Source organism: Petaurus breviceps, unplaced genomic scaffold, assembly GCF_028583685.1.
Source record: "Petaurus breviceps papuanus isolate PSGF00001 unplaced genomic scaffold, PetGlider_PUasm1.0 190, whole genome shotgun sequence".
Classification (NCBI taxonomy): Eukaryota; Metazoa; Chordata; class Mammalia; order Diprotodontia; family Petauridae; genus Petaurus; species Petaurus breviceps.
Window position 1 is genome coordinate 5,892,584 of NW_027185810.1, and position 25,263 is coordinate 5,917,846.

At 37.6% G+C, this 25,263-nt stretch overlaps 1 protein-coding gene across 4 annotated transcripts in view; it reads left to right on the top strand.

The window, feature by feature from the left end:
* Positions 1 to 25,263, top strand: part of CAP2 (cyclase associated actin cytoskeleton regulatory protein 2) — a 157,729-nt gene that overhangs the window by 113,883 nt on the left and 18,583 nt on the right. For 3 of the 4 annotated variants that reach the window (XM_069092464.1, XM_069092463.1, XM_069092465.1), the window contains exons 5-8: positions 1,253 to 1,396; positions 1,757 to 1,842; positions 6,489 to 6,594; positions 11,382 to 11,474. In XM_069092464.1, the coding sequence (XP_068948565.1) occupies positions 1,253 to 1,396; positions 1,757 to 1,842; positions 6,489 to 6,594; positions 11,382 to 11,474 (429 nt within the window). The remainder of the gene's footprint in view (positions 1 to 1,252; positions 1,397 to 1,756; positions 1,843 to 6,488; positions 6,595 to 11,381; positions 11,475 to 25,263) is intronic. The other variant, XM_069092466.1, reaches the window with a different exon arrangement.

Consider the following 25,263-nt stretch of genomic DNA (forward strand, 5'->3'; position numbering starts at 1 on the left):
TCCCTCCCAGGAGGGTCCTAGTAGTGGTGATAATTTTCAAAATAGAGTCTCCAAGGGCTTGATGGGAATGACTGCAAAGCAAGCAGATTTTAAGCAAAGGACTTTACTTTGAGTAAATAGATTTTAATTAAGTGCCGCTCACATCTCTTCAGTTGCTCATATCAAGGTTTCGAAGGTTACCAAGTGACATCTCACAAAGGGGAAATGACTGGGTAGTAGGGAGCCATTTTATTTACTCCTTAAAATTTAGAAGGAGGCAGGGGAGAGAATGCAAGAGAGAGATTGTGAAATAATGTAGCATTTCTATAGTGATTTTTATGGTAATATGTTTCCACTTGACTGGCATATCAACTGATTGGTTCAGTAGAAGTCACCATGTCTAATAATTATGGGCCAGGTTTACACAGCATCCAGAGACTTTAATATTTAGCAGGTATGAATGAGTATATGATGTTTTGAAAGACAAAGCAGATCATTCCAACTAAAAGAAAAACAGTAGTAGTTTTGAATTACTCGTTGGTGTTTTCAGGATAATTAAAGTTACTCTAGAAAATGGCTATGATGGAAAGTATGGTGGATGTGGTATGAAAAACAAATTTGTGTTCTAGTCAGTTCTGCCCTGAACAAACCAGTGTGATCTGGGGACAAGTCATTTCTTTATGGCCAGGGTTTGGTTTTCTCATCTGCAGAGTAGAATAATAATTCTTTTTTTTTTTTAAGCAGTTGGGATTAAGTAACTTGTTCAAGGTTACACGGCCAGTTATTTTCGTGTGGGAGCCAAGTATCTGAGGCCGGAATTGATCCCAGGTCTCCCGACACTGGGGCCAGTGCTCTTACTGCACCCTGCCCCTTAGAATAATAATTCTTCAGCAGCTTACTTCACAGAATCCTCAAATGAGAACATATTTACCAAGTGTTAGAGCTCTTTTTCTTGGTGTTTCATTTCACTATATGCATTATGGACCTTGACTACATAGAAGGTTTTAATGCTGTTATATTTTTTATATCTTAGAAGATAGTACTATTAACCTGGGAAAAGATGTGAATTTTTGAAAGTTTGTAAGATAATTGTTTGGAAGTTGTAATGGGGGAAAAAAACAACTCATTCTGTTCTGGAAATTTCACATATGTTTACTTTAGACGACCAGACAAATGGAAAATCTTGGCAGCTTCTGATTCAGCCAACATGGATGGAGCATCTTTGTTTCTGTTCTGTCTTCAATAACAATATTTCATATTTGGCTATTTGCAGAATGATGTGGCTGCACTTCTCAAACCAATATCGGAAAAGATTCAGGAAATACAAACTTTCAGGGAGAGAAATCGGGGGAGTCAGATGTTCAATCATCTTTCAGCTGTGAGTGAAAGCATTCCTGCACTAGGGTGGATAGCAGTGGTAAGTCTACACCTTAATTTGGAGAGTCCTCATCTCGGCACCCTTTTGGTAGTTGAAGGCACAACTAAAATTTATACATGTAAAAAGATATAAACTCCATCTTCCTGTTTCTTCATCTTTAGGTTGATGCATTAGCAAAAGCTTTTTCCTCTTTCTTTTCAGCCTACACTAAATTCTTATTCTGCTTAACATTTTCTATGCAATCTATGAAATCACCCTCCCTACCTTTAATGCACTCATTTTGGGCTTAATAACTTTAAAGTATCACTACCTCCATTGCTTATCTTTTTTTCTCTGAACCATTTTCTTGCTTTGTTATTTTTTTTCTTCTATGCTGGGGTGATGGTGCTGTTCTCTTAGTCCCCCAAACCAGGTCCTTATGTCAAGGAGATGAATGATGCTGCTACATTTTATACTAACAGGGTCTTAAAGGACTACAAACACAGGTATGTTGCCTTATTTTTATTGCCCTTACTTTGGAGTTGATCATTTAGAAATAGTCATGTTTCTATTATTAGTCATATTATTAGTCACATTTCTACAAGTGCCTTAAGGTTTACAAAGGGCTTTTGTCACAACAGTTACAAGAGGACTAGTGATCACATTTTATAGGTGAGGAAACCAAGGCCCAGAGCATTTTAAGTGACTTATGTCTGGTCTCAGACCCATGGTGCAAATCTGGAAGTCTTTACTCTTTTCAATATATACACTACTTTATATTTCCTTAAGTAATGTTAGTTTGTAAATGTCAGTAATTTGTAAAAGTCAAGAAAGGAGAAATCAGAAAATTAAGCCATGTAAAGAAGAAATGGGCAAATGAGAGGGAGATCCTGGCTTGAGATAATTAAGATAAAGAATCACAGGATCTGAGATTTAGAAGTGTTCTCAGAAATTTTGGAGATGGTCATATTATATTTACTATCAACTTATATTGAGCTCAAAGTTCACCAAAAAAATGATTTCATGTTTTCTCCAGGAGCTATTGTCTAATGATGTCTTTCTGTCATGTATATGATGCAACTGATTTTAACTTGTGTTGAACAAGTACCTTGCATTTATTCATTTATGTATTCATTATATGTATCTACATGAAATGCTATCTTATTCAATTCAACCCATTATTCTAGAACATCAAGATATTTTTGGTTCCTGCCTGTCATCTAATATGTTAGGGATCCCTCCCATAATGACTTCATCTGAAAATCTGATGAACCATTATCTCTGCTTTCATCCAAGTCATCAATAAAAATATGCAACAGGGTCAAAGTCAAAGATCTGGGACACTTTACCACCTCTTGCCAAGATGACACTGAGTAATTCAGAATCATATTAACTATAGTGTCTTATAGTTCAAATCTCTTTTTGTCTTATCCAAAGCAAAGTTATGTTAACTGCTTGGCTGAAATCTAGGTAGACTATCTATGTCATTACTCTCAACTATCAACAGCAGCTAAATGTCGCAATGGATAGAATGTTGGGTCTGGAGTTAGAAAGACCTGAGTTAAAATCCAACCTCAGACACTTACTAGTCATGTGACCCAGGGCAAGTCATTTAACCGTACTTGCCTCATTTCATTATCTATAAAATGAGCTGGAGAAGGAAATGGCAAACACTCTAGTATCTTTGTCAAGAAAACCCCAAACAGGGTCATGAAGCTTCTCTTAGCAGGAGTGGGGAGGGGGGGATGATGCTATCATTTTCATCACAAATCTATATATTTCAGGTAAAAATTAATTAGAGGGATGAATTATTAAAATACCACTTCACCTTACTGGAATAGTTCTAAAAGTGAGAATAAGAGGAAACAAGCACATTGTAGAATTAAATAAATTACTATTTTAAGTGACAAATGAAACAAATAAGAATTATAAATAATATATGAATATATGCATACTTTATAATATGCTTTCATGTCATCTTTATTTTTCACTTACTTAAAGTTTTGGCTGAAATTTCATTGTCAACAATGACACCATGATTGCTGTCACAGAGAGTAGACACATTTTGATTGAACATTATAATCTGTGTGTACTAATGGCAAATTCATGCTGAACTCTGGGAGTTTTGCTTGGATGACTCAACAAAAAGGACCTGGCATCTTCATTGTTCTTAGTGGAGATGGTTCTTTGTGGCACAGGAAGAACTATTCCCCAAGGTCTGTCACACCCACCTTTCTGTCCTGGTAATGTACCTCCTCACCCAGACAGTTTGGGGCATGTTCATTTGCCCAGACAGACTGAATCCAAATTGTGTCTCTCGTGTCTTAGATGTTGTAGGAATTACTTGATGACAGTGGGATTGTAAGTCATTTTCCTTTTTAAAACATGAAAGCAATAATTGCTGAAAGATGGCCTTCATATTAGTGATTACTGGAGGCAAAAAAAAATATCAGTTGTTACACACACATACACACACACACACACACACACAGAATGAGTCAAGTTACTTAAGCCATGTTCAGCATCAATTCAGAGGGCCACTAAGCTTATCCTACATGAACATAAAGAAAACACTTGGCATCAGTCTTGCTTATTTTTCCTACATACCAACTTAGAAATGGTTTATTTTCCCATTAGCATGACCTCTTCCCTTCCTGAGAATCACTCCTTTCCTCTGTATTGGAGGGGGGAATAGGAGAAGAAGTAGCAGTTGGCATCTCAGCTGCAGTGCTGAGGAGTTGAGGCTTCCTCTTCTGTCAGAGTTAGCATTCTGACACCACAAAAAAAAATCTGGGGCTGGTCCATAAATGTCAGAATTTGGCTGGAAAGCGTATTTCTGGCAACATCAAGGGCAAATCTATTATAAGCCTTGTGGAATAGCTTCCAGAAGAACCCATTCACTTTGCTTCCAGTAAAACCAGAACCCTGGCCATAAACTCTCCCATAATTGCCAGGGACAGACCACCCCAGGGTTGCAGAATATCCTATATCCTACCACCCTGAGTGATCACCTACTTTCTTTTTTTAATATGTATTTTATTTTTCAACAATTACATGTTAAAGCAATTTTTAACATTTGTCTTAGTTTTGAGCTCCAAATTCCATCCCTCCCTCCTATGTTCCCCTCCTACCTCCTTGAGACAGTAAGCAATCAGATATAGGTTTACATGTGCAATCATGTAAAACATTTCCATGTTAGTCATTTTGTACAAGAAAACATGAATAAAAGAAAAAAAATGAAAGAAAGTGAAAAATAGCATCCTTCAGTCTTATATTCAAACAGTATCAGTTCTTTCTCTGTATTGCAGATGGACCTAACTTGCTTCATTCTTCCATTACTTGCAGTTTCACTCAGGGCTTACAGAAAATTTTCACAGCTGCATCTTGTGGAATACTGTAGTCACTGCACAGTTCTTAAACTTAAAAAAAAAACACAAGAGTTGAAAGACAAGCTGATGACCTCTGACTATCCTCCTTTAGCATCTCCATTAAAGGGCTGTGTACAGCAGTCTCTTTGTGTCTGCTTGTTATCAAAAACGTGTATTGACTTAATGATCCTTCCTCTCAGTGGGGGACTAGAATAAGCTGGTTGGTTTGGCTTCATCATTATCTTTTATCCATATGTTATCCCTGGCACAGATATTTCCTGGTAATTGTGGCTGATTCTGTAATACCTCTAGCCTAAGGCTTCTTAACTTTTTTGGCAACCTTTGGCAGCCTAGTAAATTAGTCTATGGACCCCTTCTCAGAATATTTTTAAACCCACAAAATAGAAGATATATGATAGCAAAGGAGATCAATTATATTGAAATAGTTATCAAAGCATGGATTAAAAACAAGTTTGTGGACCCTAGGTTAGGAACCTGTGCTCTAGGTGGTCATGGAAGCATTTTAAAAATAATTCACCAAAGAGAATAAAAGAACTTCTTGGGGAGACAGACAAGGTGGATAGCTTGCAAATTAACTTCTTGAATTTATTATATTCTTTTTGATAAGGCAAACTGAACATGATATTCACAATTTCATGTATAATCCTCATTGTGTTCTTTGTACATGGGAATGCTCATGGTCATAGGTGTTTGTCAAGTTCAGAAAAACAAAAAATACAGGTAAACACATGCATTTAACTTTGTAAGTCTCCCTTTCCAACACTTTATAAAGTAGAACCTGAGCACTGATGGACTGGTCCATCAAGTTAAAGTAAGACAAGTTCATCATGGTGAAAAAAAATTGGTTTGCCCACCCAGGTGTACATGGACTGGAAGTCAGGGAGACCTAGGTTCAAATGCTTCTTCCAACACAATAACTATGTCACCCCTGGCAGGTTAACCTCAGGAAGCTTCAATTCCTTCAGTTGCCCACTCCTAGTTCACCAGATAAATTGGACAGTGAAGAATGTGTTCAGATTTAGGGAGTCAGAATTTTTTGCACAGGGTTTTTTCCTCAGTGGGCATTCCAGAGTTCTACAGAGGCACTTAAAGAGATATTAAAATTGGTGATATCAATACTGCCCTTATCAGAGCATTTTTCTCCCAATTGTTTAAAAAAATCCCTCATTTTGAGTGACCAATGTTACTGTATTCTGTAACTGGTTTTATTTATTAGTTCATCACGAGTTAATATATTGGAATACTCTATAAATTTAAAGGACTAATAAACACAGCATTTATTACCTTGAAAAAAAAGAAACAGCCAGATAAAAACCTTCAGGAGGTGCCTCTCAAAGGCAAAGTGATAGCTACACAGTTATCACATCAGATTGTTGGTACAGACCAGGAGTGGGGAACCTGCAGCCTCAAGGCCACATGTAGCCTTCCAGGTCATTGGATGCTACCTTTTGACCGGGTCCAAGTTTTACAAAACAAATCCTTTTGTTCTGTGAAGCTTGGATTCAGTCAAAGGGCCATACTTGAGGACCTAGAGGTTTACATGTGATCTCAAGGCTGCAGGTTTCCCATCCCTGTTACAGACAGACATCAAGTCTGGAATATGCAGATGCTTTCCACATATGTTTTCCCCCTCTTGGAGATAAATGGGGGCGAAGAAATATAAATAGCAATTGGCTCGGGTCTTTTGGATTAATAGATGTAAATGTAGCATTAAAAAAATCACCACTCTCTTACGTGATTCTGTCTTTCTCTCACTGATTAAGTGACTTACGTCATGTGGATTGGGTGAAGTCCTACCTGAATATCTGGACTGAGCTTCAAGCATACATCAAGGAGCATCATACCACAGGCCTTTCTTGGAGCAAAACTGTAAGTGTTCCATTGTGTTCTGTGTAGCACCCATGACTCCTCACCCATGAGTCCAAGAAAATTAGTCCAAGTTTTAGGTACTTCTTAGGTCAGAATCTATTCTAGAAAATAACTCATAACCTCCCACCCATATGTTCCTTTTTAATCAGTTAGAGGATTCCCCCTTACTGAATGAATAAGTGAATGAAAAAAGCATTTATTAAAAAGTACCGTGTATCACACATTGTTTCAAAGTTCTGGGAATACAAATACCCCCCCCCCAAAAGAGAGAGACAGAGAGAGAAAGTCCCTAGCTTCCAAGAAGCTTACCCTGTGATAGGAGAATACAATACATGTAAGGGAGAGATAACCAGAGAAGGGTGAAATCGTGGGGATGGTGAATGGAACCACAGGGCCACTGAATGATGTGCTCTTTCCAGAAGCAATGGAAGTATTGATTTAGTTACTCTTCCCAGAGCAAGAGGTACCAAGTAGGGAAGGGAAAGAGGAACAGAATCTGTGGGAAGACAGGAAATAGAAAGACAGTGTAGTCAGATGACTGATGCTCTCCCCAACAAGCATGACACCAAGGAAGGAGCCAGAGATCTCTTTGGGAGAGTCCACAGTAGGAAGAGCATCAGTGAGCAGTTCTGGTACCTGGGAAGAGAAATGGATAGCAATAAGAGGCAGATATAATGCCAACAGGTACCTAACTACCACTTTCAATTGGAGTTAGAATACCAGTGTATTAAGTTTTAAAGAACTACCTCTACCATATTCCTTCTTTTTAATAACTTCATTACCGGGGAGTGTTGGTGTAACTTCACACAGAAATTTTTTTTAACTAGAAGGTTTACCATCTGTTTCCATTAAGAGTGGTTATTTGAAATTTCTTGTCAAAGGTAGGGCTCTCTTCTTCCTTAGCTGTCTTTCTCCCCTACCCAACGTTTCAGAAGATTGGAGTTGGGTGTTAGTGCAGAAGTGTGAATCTCATGCAGAGGCTATGGTCATGCAAGGGAGCCTGGGTCTTCCAAGTCTGTTCAGGCTTTTGTTGTGAATCACTTGCCCCAAGTCTCCTCTTGCAAGTTCAGATAGCCAGTGTTCTGTGTCCACTTTCCCTACTGTGCAGGAGCAGCAGCAGCAACATTACTAAAGTTTATATAGCACTTACAATGTACCAGACACTGTGCTAAGCACTTTACAGTAATTATCTCATTCGATCTTCACAACAACCCAGAAAGGTAGATGCTATCATTATTTCCATTTTATAGATAAGGAAACTGAAGCAAACAGGGTTAAGTTACTTGCCCAGGGTCATACAGCTAGTAAATATCTAAGGCCAGCTCAGATCTTGTCTTCCTGACACCAAACTATACCCGCAGTTCACTGTACCGCCTAACTGCCTAAATAAACAAAGAAGGGGGGAAATAGTTCACAACGTGTATAACTTTTCCTTCTATTACATTTTCACAATTTATGAGAAAGGAGCCCCACAATAAAAACTTTGATAAGAAGGGTTGTACATATGTGTATGCAGGAGTATATGACAGTAACTATTGCAGTCTCTATTTAAGCATCGCCTATAAGCAAGTTGTCTGCCTAAAGCTGATTTCATATCACCATCATTATAAATTTGTCTGCTATAAAAAAGAAACAGCTAGGTCTTTGCACCAGTAAAGGGACAAATAATGGGTTCTGGTTAAAAATCAAAGGATTGACAATCAAGATTCCTTGGATTATTTACTATCTCATTGCATGATAATGTCAGCAACCTTTGAACCTGAATTTCTCAGACTATTAAGTGAAATTGCTCTCACACACCTTAGTAGCAACCTGAAAATAAATAAAGATAAATTAAATTGTATTAAAGTCCTAGATGAAATGAGTAGTATTAAATAGCAGTGCTATGGATTTTCATATGTGTGTATAATATATATTAAACTTGTTTTTAATCAGACAAAATCTACTTTCTCACCCTCCTTTCTCTTGCCCCAGTTGAAAACACAGGAAGAACTAACCCCATTACAGACTCATATAGTCAATCAAAGCAGCTTTCTATAATGGCCATGTCCAAGAAGATAATTGTCTCATTCTGCACTCTGAGTCCTTCACCAGTCTCTGAGCAGTGTGTCACTGTAGCAGCAAGTACCCTGGCATACCCAGGATGGCTGCTAGCCTTTTCCTAAAGGAAAGCAACTCAGAAAGGGGTTAACCATCTTATTTTAATCAAACATATATCATTTACCGAATTCAGGTGAAAAAGTCAGTACCCTGAACTTCAGAGAATACAAACAGAAGTTACAAGCACACAAAAAATACAGACAGAGAAACAGACCAATAGACAGGGCTTTCAGCTGTCTGACCTTACATCCATACCTAGTCAGTTACCAGAGAGAGAAGCACCAACATCTGGGTTTTCAAAGCCAGGGGACTTACAGTGGCTGCCCAGAGTCTCATCTGGCCAAACCACACAGCTCTTCCTATGCATGAGCCCCAAAACAAAACCTCACATCAGGGTATATATAGTCTTCTCCGGGGTCAGAGAACAACACAACCCTTGTGACCCACTGCCCAATCACAAAGTAACAAGGTGTGGACAGCCCTGAAAAACAACTTCCCCCCCACCACAGGTTCCATGTGACCACATTCAGCCTATTAGGGGGTAGAGTATATTTTCAAATCAGAGAAGGTCCTCAAATGCACTTAAGCCTATGAAGGGGCAGGGAAGATCTTCAAGTTCTCATTAGTATTGCAGTTACATGTTACATGATTAGTCCTCTGGAATCGTGGCTGATCATTGCACTGACAATTCATTCAGCACAGTTGTATCCCATTACATTTATATATCATAACTTGTGCTTTGATTCCCTAATTTATGGGAGCAGCGCCTCAGATTCCTATTCTTTGCCAACTCCAAAAGGGCTACAAATATTTTATACATCCTTATAATTTGTTTGCTTAGATCTAATCCCTCCCTTAATCTATCCTCCCTCTAATTCTCCTGCCCCACCTCTCTCCTTTCCCTCCTATTTTCTTGTTGAGTGAAATATATTTCCATACTCAACTATGCCAGTGTGTTTGTGTATTTTTCCTGTTCTTGACCAGTTGAGATGAAAGTGAGGTTCAAGTGTGAGCTCTCCCCCTACTCAAAACCTCTTCCTTGTTTGTACATGTACCTTGATTATGTGAGATAATTTACTGTAACCTTCCTTTCCTCTCCATTCCAGTGTATTCCTCTTCCCCTCTCTTTCTACATAATAGAACCACTCCCAGGTCTTGTCTAATTATCTTGCTCTGTGACTCTTGGTAGTGATAGGGTTCAGAGGGAACACATGTATCATCTCCTCATATTTTAATACAAGCAGGTTGTCTTTATTTAATTCTTTACCATTATTTATTCATATTTACTTTTTCATGTTTCTCCTCATTCCTTTATTTGAACTTCAGTGTTTCTTTGCAGCTCTGATCTTTTCATCAGGAATGTCCAGGGTCTCCCTACTTGGGAATACCACACCCATACTCAGGTCCCCTTTTCAGTCGGCTCTGGATCTGTGACCCAGAACTAGGTGGTGACAAAGCCTCCGGTTGGCACCTGTCTCCATCTCAGTGCCTCAGGGTGGTGCGCTGGTAGGGGTCTGAGACCTCCCCTTAAGCTACAGCAATCTCCCATGCTCACCAGACCCCAGTGTCCACACACCTTCCTTTCTCTTTGCCTGTGCCAACCTAGGCTGGACAAATAATTCACTGTGACACTGTCTGAATTTCCCCATCAAAATTTGGTCTGACCCATTTTCTAGATCTGTTTAGAAAAATTTTTATGAGGGGAACTCACCATACTACTTCTTACCACTCCACCATCTTGTCTCTGCCTCCTCTGTGCTATGGAATTTCAAAGAGAAAAGTGAAAAGTAAATGATTCATTAAAGGAAAATATTTAGTCTTCCCTTGATTCTAATGTATACATTCAAACTTTCTGTTAGCTGGGCACAAAGATACTATGTAACATAAGTATTTAGTATAAGAAACTTTTTCATTCAAATTATTGATTCTTTACGAGAAGTTGAGTCTATTTCAGTCCTTAAAGAAAAAAGTGATAGTTCTACGCCAGCACTGAGTAAGAATATTTTTTATAGAAAGAGCAGAAACAGTACTGTTCATTGTGTACAAGAAGCTTGATGGCACTAAGATGTCATAAAGACAGTTTTGCTGATATTCACACCTTTCTTCCCTAGGATCTGCCAGAAACTATACAAAGTACTAGAGATTTTGTGTGTAGACATTAGAGTGTTTATGGTTCTTTTTGATGTATTCTTAGGAAACTTATTGGTTGTACCTGATTTGGATGGATATTTATACAGAGTCCCTTCCATCTCTAAACTCCACAGTTTTGTGTCTTATTTTCACACTTTTTCTGAAGAATTATCTTTGTAATTTTTTTGTTTCTACCCCAGATTCCAAAAATACATTTTCATGCATGGTTTGAAAAATACAAAACCATGATAGGATTCTAGAGTGTGACAGAATAAATAACAACACAGTCTGCTCTCATAAATAATCAAATAGATTTCTCCTCACTTATACTGTTTAGGATACAACAACAACAAAATGAATTACATAGAGTTAGAACATGAATCACAGAGCCCTTGCAAAACAGGCCAAAGGAGGCTTTTAGCAGCTTTCATAGTTGTGTGCTCGTGGAAAAGAAGAAGCAAAATTAGGAGGAATTAATCGATCAAATTGCCATTGGGTTTTTTTAATTCCATTTTGATATTGAAGTAATGTACAGTCAGGTGTTCATTGTTTCATAGGAGCGCCACAAAGATAACAACCCTCAGCTTAACGCCCCCAGCGCTTTCCATTGTAATTTGTTTTTCTTCTTGATCCTTAAATTGGATTCGAAGGTAAGAGGAAGTGGACTTGTGTGTGGTGATATCTTTTGTAAAGTAATTGACAGCAGACTCTGAGAATTCAGGTTTCCCAAGGACTGTTTCTCCTAAAAAATAACTGTCCTCTGTTCTGTGCTCACAGTTGGAACCACATTTGCTTGTTATCACTTCTTGACCTTTGCATTCAGTCTACAGCTGTACCAGGCAACTGTTGTTTCTTTCAGTTGTCACTGCCGAAATGTAAGATTTTTTGAGTGATCTCTCTTAGAACAATGTGGCAGGGGGGAGGGGGGAAGAAGAGAGAGTGCGTTTGCATGTACCCACAAGTGTGCACCAATGTGGGCATAACAGAATGAACAGCTGTGGAGAACTCCACCAAGAATTCCTTATAGATGCTTAGATTTACGCTGGTGACAGTCTTTCTCACTTCAGCAGCCTCTCTTTGCAGCATGAAAGCAACTGCTAAATGGATGTACTCTGAGTTCTCTTGAGCCCAATTAATACCAAATACTACTTATAGTTTGTATTTAAACTTGGTCCCTGGGCAATCCTTCATGTTAGGTTTATATAGCATTCTTAAAAGTTCTGTTCTGAAGGAATTTTTGGTGAGTCATTCAAGATGGTCTCTTGGCACATAGGTAATAGGGACACCAGAATTTATTGTTGCCTCTAATTAACCAAATATGTACTATATAATAAATATCCTTTGGCAGTGCTATCTCTGCAGTTTCACTCTGCACAGCTTTTGTCTAAGAAAGATTAAGAGAAGACTAGTGAATAAGAAAAGAAACAAATATTTCCTTAGTTTTGGGTTATCAAACTCAATCAGTATTTCTGTTTTTTCTGTTTACTTTTATTATTGCAGAATTTATTTATTTTTAGTGTTCAACATTCATTTCCACAAGATTTTGAGTTCCAAATTTTCTCCCCTTCTTTCCACTACCCCCCACCCCAAGATGGCAAACATACTGATTACTCCTTCCCCCAGTCTGCCCTCTCATATATCCCCCCCTCATGTATCCCTCCCCTTTTCCCTTCCCCCCTTACTTTCTTGTAGGGCAAGATGGATTTCTATACCCCATTGCCTGTATATCTCATTTTCTGTTCACTCTTCTTGCTGAATTATTATGTTCTGTGAACACTTAGGTCCTTTACCATAATTTACATGCATTTGATAAACATTCACGCATATGTTAGTGTCTAATAAATGGATGGAATTGTGCATTAAGCACTTACTATGTGCCAAGCACAACTTTATGGGAAACATTAATGGGTTTTCACAGGCCAAAGAATTTATCACCTGGTGCCCAGCCTTCTAGTAAAAAATATTCCTCCATATTTAACTATGCTGGTCCTCAGAAAGAAGACATAGACTGTCAATAGGAAATCACCCAAAGGCTTTCCAGAATGGCAGACCCTTCTAGAGCTTTCTTTTCCTGGCACAGTCTTTGAAAATCCAAGGTCACCCCCACACAACAGTTCATCATCAAAGTAGTTTTGCATACCCACATGGCACGAAAAATACCATGAGTAAGACAGTGTCAATACCATGGAGAATGCAAAATCTGGCCACAGTTGCTGATTATTGACCATTTTCAGAAAAACAAATACAAATTAGGGTTAGGAATGAGAATATTGCACTATATGACCTTCCCTCCCATAACCAAACACCATGCCATCCTTCTTTTACAGTGTCCTTTCTTAATACTGCTTTCCTGAAGTTGCCATTCCTTTTCTTGTTAATGTATTACTTAGTGTAAAAGCCAATTCTCTACCAACCAAGGGAAGCAGATTAAAAAAAAACCTGCTTTTACCTAAATTAAGGTTTAGCCAATGGGTTTCCATATCCTAACCCCCTATAAATAATGAATACTCGGTAGCTTATCATTAAGTATTTATACCTTGAAAGTTATCAGATGTTCAGGCTCTTCCCACTGTCTTTCCTGAGACACTTGTGTGGTAGCAAAGAGACCAAAACTTTAGCTTTAGAAGTCTCATTTAGAATCAGTCTTATGACTTGCCTTTGGCAAACAAGCTAGAACATAGGAAGAAGAGCAGATGGAGTAGGTAGGAAAGCCCTCCCTTAGCAGATTGGATAGTTTGAAAAAGTGAGACTCTTTCCTCACTGTCATGACTGTGGGGTCTGGTTCTCAGGTGTTTCAGGCCACACCTGCAGCCAACCTTCTTAATTACTTTATTAAACTAGCTCAGCCTTTGAGAGTAAATCCTTCACATAGAAGGCTCCACAGGTGAATTGTGCTTTCACTCTTTTATATAAAAAGAGAATGATGTAATGGGGGGGGGGGCAGGTGGAGGATCGACATGACTGTGGCTAGTTCAGAGTGGCCCTGGGAATGTCAACAATTCATAACAAAGTGCCAGAAGCAGAGATGACTACAATTAGGTAGGAAGTGATAATAGATAGAACCTTAAAAATGAGGGCTGGAAATCCATTGGTATGTTAGATTGGACCAGAGAAGTCATAGAGTCATTCCATTCATTCCACAAATATTGATCAACTACTGTGTTCAAAGTGCTATGGAGGAATTTTAAAAAATGTGACAGACACTATCTGTGACCTGAAAGAACAATGGGTATTTATTTAAGGGTTTTGAACAAGGATAGACGGCACAATCAGAAGAGGAAAATAACAACTATGTTATGCAAGATCAGTCAGAGGAAGGAAGGAAGGAAGGAAGGAAGGAAGGAAGGAAGGAAGGAAGGCAGGCACGGAGATAACTTAGTAAACTATTGCAGCATTGCATGAGAGAGGTCATTTAAACCTGAACTAGGGTGGCAACAGTTGGAATGGAAAGGAAAGGATCATGAGATCATAGATTCAGCTTCAGCAAGGACCTTGGAAGCCATCTAGGCCACCCCCCTAATTTCATGGATGAGGAAACAAGGGACATTTGGTGACTTGCCCAAAGTCACACAGGTAATGTCAAAGAGGGAAGTTGAACCCAGGTCTCTTGACTTCTGTGGGACTGAACCTGGAGAGAGAGGTCTGGGAAACTCAAATGAGATCATATAGAGCACTTTGCAAACCTTGATGAACTATATAAATGCCAGTTATACTATTATTAGCCCAGGGTCACTAAGCCTCCAGTCTTCATTGCATGAGTCTTCTACTGTACTCTTGCTGAGCACAATCAGTATTTGTAGGATAAAACAGGTCTGCTAGTAAGTGTTTAACAACCCAGCTGGGGTGGGGTGGAGGAAAGGAATGTATTGCACACATACTTTTAAATTTAATATGCATTAATACTCTCTTAAACCTAGAAAATCAACAAAACAATAAATCAAGTCCTGATTTGTGACCTTCTGAGCTGTAAATACTCACCGATAATTTAATAATCCTCTCTGGGCTATTAAAGCTGACTCCAGCACATCCCTGGGTTAGGGCTAGTAATACAAATTTGGGGGTCACCTACATAGAAGTGATTTTTGAGTGAGCATGATGACCAATAGAAAGAGTATAGAGAAGAAAAAGGTTTCTTCTCAGGACAGAATTTGGGGAAAGCCCACAAGAAGGAGTCTGAAGAAAGAAGAGAAGTCAGTAAAGGAGACAGAAAGATAGGAAAACCAGAACACCGAAGGAAAGAAATAACTTTAAGAGGAGGGAGAGGTCAATAGTATAAATACTATGGAAAGCTTATAGAGTATTAGGACTAGGAAAGAAGAATGGTTTTGGCCATTAGGAGATAATTAATGAATTCTCAGACAAAAGTTTCAATGGAAACTAGATTGCAAAGGATTTAGGAGTGGGTGGTGAGGAAGTGGAGGCAATGAGGGTAGTCTATTCATTTGAAAAGTTTTAATATAGTTGATTGCTTATTTTTCAAGGACTAACTATTCAATTTAACAGATTATTGAGGCTTTTTCCTCTTGTATCTTCCTGCCCTTTGGCTATATTGTTGATTTTTATACCAGGAAGTGGAAAAGGGAAAATATCAGAGCTAGGAGAGACCTCAGGATGCATCTGGACCAGTCCATACCTGAACATGAATCTTCTCCTCCAACATCTCTTACAAGTTGATATCCAGCCAATGTATGAAAACTTCTGTTCAAGGAGAACCTACTAGCTCTTGAGGCAGCCCATTCCACTTAGAGATACCAAAAATTCTAGGAAATTTTTCTTTGTACCACATCAAAGGCTCTTCAACCTCCATCCTTTGCCCTTAGTTCTGCCCTCTGCTACCAAGGAAAATGAGTCTTAGCCCTCTTCCATATGACAATCTTTCAAATATGTGGAAACAGCTATTATTTCTCCTATTTGCTTTTTATACAAGATAAACTTCCTGTTCCTTTCAGTTGTCCTCATGTACTAAGCATAGTTTCAAGTCCCCTCAATATCTTCATAGTCCTCCTGTAAAACTGTTCAAGATTTCAGTGCCCTTCCTAAAAACGTGATTCTCAGAAATTAATATAGTACTCCAGATGTAATCTGATCAGAATAGAGTAAAATCATATTAACATTCTAGACTTGTGCTTCTCTTAACATAGCCTAAAATCACATTAGCTTTTCTGTCTGCCACATTATTGGAAAGAAACAAGCATTTATAAGTACCTAATATGTGCCAGGCATTGTGCTAAGTGCTTTACGAATATTATCTCATTTAATCCTCACAGCCCTGGGAGAGAGGTGCTATTATGATCCCCAATTTACTGTTGTGAAAACTGAGGTGAACAGAGGGTAAGTGACTTCCCCAGGGTCATACCCCTAGGAAGTATCTGAAGTCAGATCTGAATTCAGGTCTTCCTGAGCACAGCACTTTATCCATTGTACCATCCAGCTGCTTTTTTCTTACAGTTGGCCTCCTCTATGTCTCCTCTAACTCGTATTTGTATAGAAGGGCTTTATTTTTTTTAACCTAAGTGTAGTAATTTATCCCTATTAAATTTCATCTTATTAGATTTGACCCATAATTCTTCTCTGAAAAATTGAAATGAAACTGATCAATCCATTTTGCCACTTGTCAACACTTCTGGGGGGGGAAATGTAGTGAGAGTGAAGATATTAGCCATTTCCTAACATTTGGATTTTGCTTATCTGTGACCTGAAGTTAAGCATCACAACAAAAGGCAATGGAGAGATGCATGTGGGAGTGAGTAAACTCTACCATATTACAAACAAGGAGTTACACAGGAGAAATGTTAAAAATGATGTTATTAGGAGAATTTGTACATCTGAAAAAAAAATGGGCTGATTACATAGCCAAGAGTAGACTAGTAGATGGACAGCACACACCTTCCACTGGTAGCCATGCAATTTCCAGAATATAAGAGGAAGGCCTTCAGGTGAATTTACAGAGGCTCATAGACAAGCAAATATGGATTGTGAAATGCACATCAGAAGGAGCAGGGGGTCTCAGAGCTGTTGGAGTATCAGAATATATGCCTCCCTGTTAGGGAATACTTCAAAGCTGAGTGTGCTAACTATGAAAGAGTTATATTAAGTAAACTTTCATGTTTAGAAATGCTTCTGTTTTCTTTTAGATTTTAACACTTTTAGTTCTTGGGTTCATTTGCTTAGATTTATAAGCACTATGGAAAATACTTAAATCTTTTCTAACTAGACAAAACAGAAGTAACTTTAAAAAAACACAAATCTATCTGTTCTAATGGTCAAGATTGCATTATTTACTACCAGGCATTTGCCCAAGAACTCAAGCTGGTTAATTCTGACGCATGATTCATTTAAAATATCACCAACTGAACACTTCAATTGAGGTTTTTAAAGATGACACACTTTTGAAATGCTTAATTCAGTTATCTCACTTGAGCTCAGCTGCTCCCTTTACCCAAGAAGATCAAGAGTTCATGGGAGATGTCGGTTGTTGGCTGATCAAGGAGAGGCCAAGAATGAAAATTTCTAGTTATTCTTATACATGGAAGAGGCAGAGTTCCCACTATATGAGCATTCTGTGCAAGAAACAACTGATAGGGGCAGCCGGGTGGCACAGTGGATAGAGTGCCAGGCCAGGAGTCAAGAAGACTGTTCTTCCAAAGTTCAAATCCAGTTACAGATACTGACTAGCCCTGTGACCCTGGGCAAATTACTTATCCCTGTTTGCCGAGGTTCCTCATCTGTAAAATGAGCTGGAGAAGGAAATGGCAAACCACTCCAGTATCTTTGCCAAGGAGACTCCAAACGGAGCCATGAAGAATTGAACACAATTGAAAATGACATAATAAACAGTAATGACTACTGATAAAGATGCTATGATTCTGCATTTTACAGTAAATGATCCATTTGACTACAGATAACTCTTGATTATGTCCACATGACTTATTTGTAGCTTCCAATTGAACCCCACATACCATTTTGTACCTTTCTTCAGCTGATGTGAACTCATGTGGTTTAAACTCATTTTTGCCTAAGAGAACAAGAGGATAAACTTAGGAAAAAGCACCTAAAAGATAATCCAAAGCCAGGTATAAATTGTTTTTTAGACTAGCCTCTGGTTTCTGGTCTTAGTTTGAATGATTTGAAATCTGAATAAATTTCCATCAAGGTCTTAAACCCTTTAAGGTCTTGAATCCTTTGGCAGCTCAGACCAGGTCTCTCTGGCGAAATGAAGTGGAGAACTGGGGCACATGACCAGCTACATTCAGCCGGAAGTCACTTTTGCTTCTTATATAACTGTTGGCTGTGTTCTCAGTTCTCTATAGTTTGTTTTTCTGATATGTCTACTTGCTATCTTTAACCCTGGAAAATTTTCTCATGGAAAATGTAGTTTCATCTTTCCTTTTTCTATAGAAATTATATTTTCAGGCTGCCAGTACTGGGAGACTGAGAGAAAAGAATGGTTTGGGGCCCGAGGGCACTGCTGGTTAAATAAAGCAAGTAATTAAGGCAGTTAGCAGGATAATTCAGGCAAAAAAAAATCTGGATAATTCAAGAAAAATTGGATGTGTTCAGTATCTGCTCCTAGACTCTATATCTTGCCTGCTTTTATCAAAATTACATAAATTGCTTGTCAAAAACAAAAGTCTCCATTGAAATTAATCCTATAGGTATTCTGAAACAATAATTTGCTTATTTCCAAAATATCATAGTTTTTAGAGTTATAAGACACCTCAGAGATCAAGTCCAATCCCCTCATTTTACAGCTGAGGAAACTAAGACAAAAGAGTGAAATAACTTGTTCTGGGCCATACAGTTGATAAACAGCAGAACCAAAGCACCCTTGAGGAGGCCCTGTGTGCCATTTCCAAGTTAAATGCTGTGGTGGCCAACCTGGTTTGATTTTTTTTCCTTTTTCTATTTTTTCTCATCAGCTGCCATGACTCAGATACCCTCACCAGATGTACTTAAGAGGCATTTATGGAATCAAGGGGAGGGTTGAAAGGAATGGTTAGGATCACTAAGAATCTTTGACAAAATGATAATTTATTTGAGTTTAAATTCTTTTTTCTCATTTGGAAGGATAAATGATAATTTGCCTTTGGGGGGGAAACATCATCTTGGTCCTAAATTTCCAGTACACTTGTGTGACCATCTTTATTTTGGCTATCTAGGTTTGGAATGTTATTCTTCATGAAGAATAAATTATATAATAATGATAACTATTTAATAATAGATGTCAAGAAAAACCATATATTTAAAATACTTAAATCAATTCACAATGATATTAACAGCTCATTAATCTTAGAATTTCCATTAGAAGGGCTGCTAGAAAGTGTAGTGGATAGAGCTCTGACCCTGAACTCAGAAGGACCTGAGTTTAAATCTGACCTTGAACACTTAATAGTTATGTGACCCTGGGTAAGTCACTTAACCTCCATTGAATCCCAAAAAAATTTCCAGTAGAAGTTTTCTATTCAAAGTTGGAATACTTGGCTTTGAAACATTCTCTCAAAGTAATATATTTCTTTATTTTGAATAATTAAATATGACTTAAGTAGATAAAGTGTGTATCCATACAAAATAATTAGGAGCATATTTCTGCATTAAGATTTGTGTTACACTTGTCATGAATAACATACATTTATAAGACATTTGCCATGATTACAGTTATCAGCACATGAAAGTGAACTGAGGGACTTTCCTTGTGAAATACAATCATATGGAATTTTAAAATATTGGGGGGAATTAAAAAATATTTTAATTTGTTCACACAGAACCTCTAAACTTAAAGCAAAACAAATTTGCTGTGACAACTAAAATGTAAACAGAACTATAATTTGTGAAACTTCTAATTGGTCTTTACTGCTGTGGATAATGTCTGGTTTTTAGTTTAAAACTTTAGCTGTGTTCTAAACGGTTCTCTTTCTTCTTCCCTTTTGGCCTATTTTCCATGATATTCATTACTCTCAAATTTATATGCTATGTTGCCAGAATCATGTGGAATTACTTTTTATTTTGCAAAATTGATCACTTATTAAAAACTTTCCATATGCAATAAATTGTATATTTGTGCAATTATGACACATTTAAAAGTCAGAATATTAAATGACTGAAATAACTTTTACTCTTTATAGAAGTATGTCACTTAATTTGGTGGTTAAGTTTTGCCACCACTGACTAGAGGGAACAGATCATTTAATCTGAAACAAGTGATAAGTAGATCCAGTGTCTTTTAAAAATGATTTAGAAATTAGGAGCTAAATAGATCATGTATCCAAGAAACATAAGAAGGAGGGAGATTATTTTTTACTCAAGAAAAAGCAACATTCCTGCATTTCAGCTGTTTCATCTTGTAGCTTGTCTACTAATAGCCACTGTGAACACTTATGAGACAGGTGGTTTAAAATGTTGTAGTTAATAGGCTACCACTAAGCTACTTTTACAAAAGAAACACCTTAACAGAAACTCTGTAGCTTAATGCATCTGTTTTTAAAGATCATTATTTTGAATCTCTTGGGCTATATTTTATAAATGCACAAATATTTGTGTATACATGTATTTAAGGGAAAAATGTTGTTGAGTCTTGGGGTTGTGTTGGCCTTATAAATCTGATTATAAATAGCTGGAGAGAAGAAAAAGAGATATCTGTAATTCATATGTGGTTTTCCCCCAAATGATTACTGTCTGAAATTTCTCGTTTTAATACTTTTCTTTTTAATATTGCATATCTCTAAATGTCCAAGAAATGCCTGGATATCCTTGCTTTGTTCTCATTCATAAATTGTGCGGATAAGGAGGAAGGGAAGATTTTTTTTCTTCTACAATGAATTGGGGATGATTTCATTTTTTAAGATGTAGTCTATGAAATGTGTCTTTTTAGTTGTACAAATGACCCAAAATTTTTATCAGTGGGTTCTGGTACAAAATCTTTTCTCTGAGAAATCCAGCTGTTAGTGGTACTCCAGAAAAACTGAGCTTTTATGTTTTCAAGGTGCTTTAAAATAATGGGGTTTTTTTATTAGGAAATAATTATTCATTAAGACTTTGATAATATTGGGGGTGGGGAAAATATAAGGAAATGGATCAACACAAAGTAAAACCATGTGGGGAATTATTAAATTCATTTTATTTAATATAAACAAACCTTATAAAAGTTGGCCTGGCTTATTAGGTAGATAGTTTTGAAACAAAAGGGAAAGTGGTGCCTACTTGGTAGAAATCTCCCCTGCCATGCTTGGTACTTTCATTTTCATTTTTCTTTAATGAATGGAATGTAATTAAATGAGACTTAAAAGGTTGACCTGTGCTTAACACTGGGGTTTGTTTCCTTTTCATAAGCTAATAAGTCTCAAAAATAATTTGAACTTGAAGTTATAACATTTGGAAAGCAGTCCATCCTTTTTATGAAACTGTGGCCTTTACTTCAGTTCTTTAAGTCATTTCATTGTTGTGGGTGATCTCCCTGTTGGCACAGCCCAACAGCCCATCCTGGCTTTAGTAGATAGGTTTGTGAGTTGCTTCAGCCAACAAGAAGCATCCCTTGGTCACCCCTGAATGGTGATTTTTTCAGGCTGGGTCTCAGAAAGTAGATACACTTTGTTCATATGTACTCTGTCTGAAACTCTGCCAGCATCATACGACCTGCCAGGGTGTGTCATATATTTGTATGGCCTTCAGCAATCCACCATCGTTTATACCCCAATAGGAGGTATTGGGATAGAATGGTTCCTTGTTTCATTTTTCTTCACTAGACTCTGAGGAAAATTGTGATCTGATTAGCTAAATGGATAGTCCATTGACAGCAGATTGGTACATACGTGTGGGGCAGATAATGCGGATGGACCATGAATTGGGCCCAGAATCAAAGAACAGGAAGAGAGCAAGCATTTGGAAAAATAGGACAGTACTAAACTGCTAAAGAAACCAATCTGTTCATCATTATTGATTTTCTAACACTGCTTCCCAGCAATGACTATGAATCTTGGAAGCCACTCTCTTCAAGAAATCAAAATTCTGGGTGAACCTAAGGGCAATGGGAAGATGTATGTGCCATGGGTTTAAGCAGTCAACAGCCTATTCTCAAGAAGTAAAGAAAATGTGTAATCAGAAAAGGAGTTGACCAACTTGTGTGGCAATGGCAAGGGATAACAAAGAAATGGCCCAAGAACTCCACTGGCATGAGAACGTGTGTGTGCATACACACATACACACAGATTCACAAAATACCTGTGTATATAATTATAAATTAATGTAATATATGAGTATATATTACATGTGTATTATCGTATGTCATTTATATTGTAATAGCTCACACATGTGTGTATATATGCCTACGTGTATATAATTGTATCTTATATTAATACAATTATGTATTATGGTATATATGTATATTATATAACACAATCCTTGCAACTTTTGTAAGGATTGTTTGTATGTTGTATTATATAGATATGAGTACTATCATATCATATGTCATAGCATAGCATATTATATTACATATCTAGAGTCCTTTTTTAGGTGTATGTATGTGCATGTGTGTGTATTGTGTTTGTGTGTTGTTGAGTCATTCAAGTCCATAGGATTTTCTCGGCAAAGATACTGGATTAGTTTGCAGTTTCCTTCTTCAATGTGTCCCCATTTACTCTAGAATGTTAGGTGGATATTCATGGGAAAACAGGGCCAAGAATTACCCAGGGTGAGAAGGCATACATTGTCTGCTCTAGACATCAGTGGAAGTCATTCCCATATCAATGAGATCATAGATCCATCAAAGTACTGGAGTACTTATATGTACATACATGAATTAATGAACTATTAGACTGTACACCCCATAGTCTATATATCCACTGAGTCATTCTGAATACTTTGCTGTGTGCTGGATTTGATATGCAAGTTAAGATAAGATATATCCCGTTTCTTCATGGCGGTTTATAGTCTAATATTTCAGTATTTCATACGTGTACATAGATATAAACTCATATATACACATACATAATATGTATGTTATCATATACGTATAATATATGTATATGTAACATTTAATACATATAATGTATACATATATGCATAGGTATATTGTATATATACATCTATTCCTTAATGTAATGCATATAATATAATGCAGTGATGTATTCATGTGTATGCTTATATAAATAAAATATATGTGCATATAATCATACATATGTTCATGTGTGTATGTATACCTATTTGTGCCTGCTGTTATATATGTACATTTGTATGTGTATACTTGCACACACGTGTGTGGTTGTGTCAAGTCACTTGCCTTCTCCTGACCTCAATTCCATGTAAAAAAGATGAGATGACCCAGGAGGTCCCTTCTAACTCCAAATCCAAGCTCCTATGACCACTGAGGTCCCTTCTAGATTGAAATCTATCAAATATCTTGATCTTAATACAGGAAATATATCCACCCACAGATGATTTCATTAGAATATTGCCCATACTAAAGGAAACTTTCTAGCTCTAAAATCTCTTGTTTGGCTATTAGTGGGACATCTGTAAATGATGAATAAAGTGAGAGACTCAAGACATAAGCCCTGGACCCAGTACCCTGACCCACCTCCCCTTCTGCGGGGAGTTAAAAGTTAAACAGATTATAAACCAGATTATAACATTTGAGCCAGGCACTGCTGACGTGATGCCTTCAACACTTAGATTCTACTCTGATTTAAATGCCTTTGCTACTTCCTGGGAACTAGTAATTCAATTCAACCAACATTTAAGACCCTAGGGATACTTCAATGCTTTTATAGATCTGTGATTTCATGTAGGTATTCCCTGTGAAAATGCATTTTTAATCCAATCATTCCTTTCCATCATCTGTAACTTTTGCCCTTATCTTCCCCTAAGTCCTCGATGTATCAGAGGCCTTCCTTCAGATCTCTTAAAAATGCATGGATACCAATAGAGTAAATGGGCTGTTTATTGGTTATCCCTTTTTCTCATTGTATATCTAGGCCATCTTTTCTTCTTAGTCATAAGTCTCTTACACCTTTCTTTATCCCTCTCTTACTGTGCGATTCTTGGTTGCTTATATGTAGTGGCCTACTTGTGCCCACCGTAGGCTTCCCCTCTGCCCTTTTGGTGACCCACGATTTTAATTCTTCAGAGAATGAAGTATTCCATGACTTCTAAGCATACAGAAAGCATAATGGGAAGATTAGCCTTTGTTTCAGGAAGAAGCTTGATATCCTTATATCAGCAGCTGTAGAGGCAGACCATCCAACTGCTGAAGATTCAATAGCAAAAAAAAAAAATCAAGAACACATTATCAAATTCTTGCTTCACAGAAGTAGAACTGAAATCGTTGAATCCTGAAATTGGGTAGGAGGACCTTAAAGCCCCTCCTTTCAAACAAAATAGCATATGTCACCCAAATGCAATTGAATTTCCTATTCTTAAAAATTATTGATCATATCATCCAGTTTGAGACTGTATGGAAGTAAGAGCTTGGAGAGGATTATTAACTTAGAAACTCTGCTACCTGTGTTGATATACTATTCCAGGGTTAAATATCTGGAAATCTATGAAACTGAATGTCTCAGAAATATCTAGGTGCTTAAAGGGTCAATACAAATAGCTCCCAGAGGTGGGGAACCTGTGGACTCACGGGCACATGTGGCCTTTTAGGTCCTTGGAGGCAGCCTTTTGACTGAGTCCAAATTTTAGTGAACAAATCCTTTTATTAAAGGGATTTGTTTTGTAAAATGTGGATTCAGTCAAAGGGCTGCACTTGGACCTAGAAGGCCACATATGGCCTTTGAGCCACAGGTTCCCCACCCCTGCATTAGACCATTCCAAAAACAAGAACTGCATGTCTTCCTCTGTAACAAATTTCTTTGGCTTACTCATCCAGATAAATAATTGAATTTCATATCACATCTAGATTCACCAAAACTGAGATACTTATTGCCACAAGCCTTTAGTGATATGACAAGATGGAAAGTAAAAGCAATTTGTATAGATGTATTAAGACACAAAGCTCAGCTTTTCCTTAACTGTCCAAGTAACTAGGACACAAGCAGGATTTTTGTCCTGAATTATGAAGATAATCCCCTAAATTCTTAACTTTGTCTTGCCAGTGAGAAATGTTTCAGAGGCAGGTGCTCCTCTAAGCGCATTCTTTCCCTTCCCCTCACCCCCCTGCAAAAAAAAAAATTATAAATGCATGATTTGATCAAAACACTGACAAGTAACACATTTGATGACAACAAATGCTTGTATGTATGAAATGACAGCTTCCACATGCTACACAAGAGCCAGTCTCAATCCTTTGTAGTCACACCTCATGTGTCAGGATGGGGAAAGCAGCTGTTTTCAAGGGAAACAGCTGAAACCAACCTAGAGAAAAAAGAGGATTTGCAATCTCTGCAAGTTCCATAACTATCAAATAGTCTTTGTCGAATAACTTTGCATTTAACATCTGTTCAG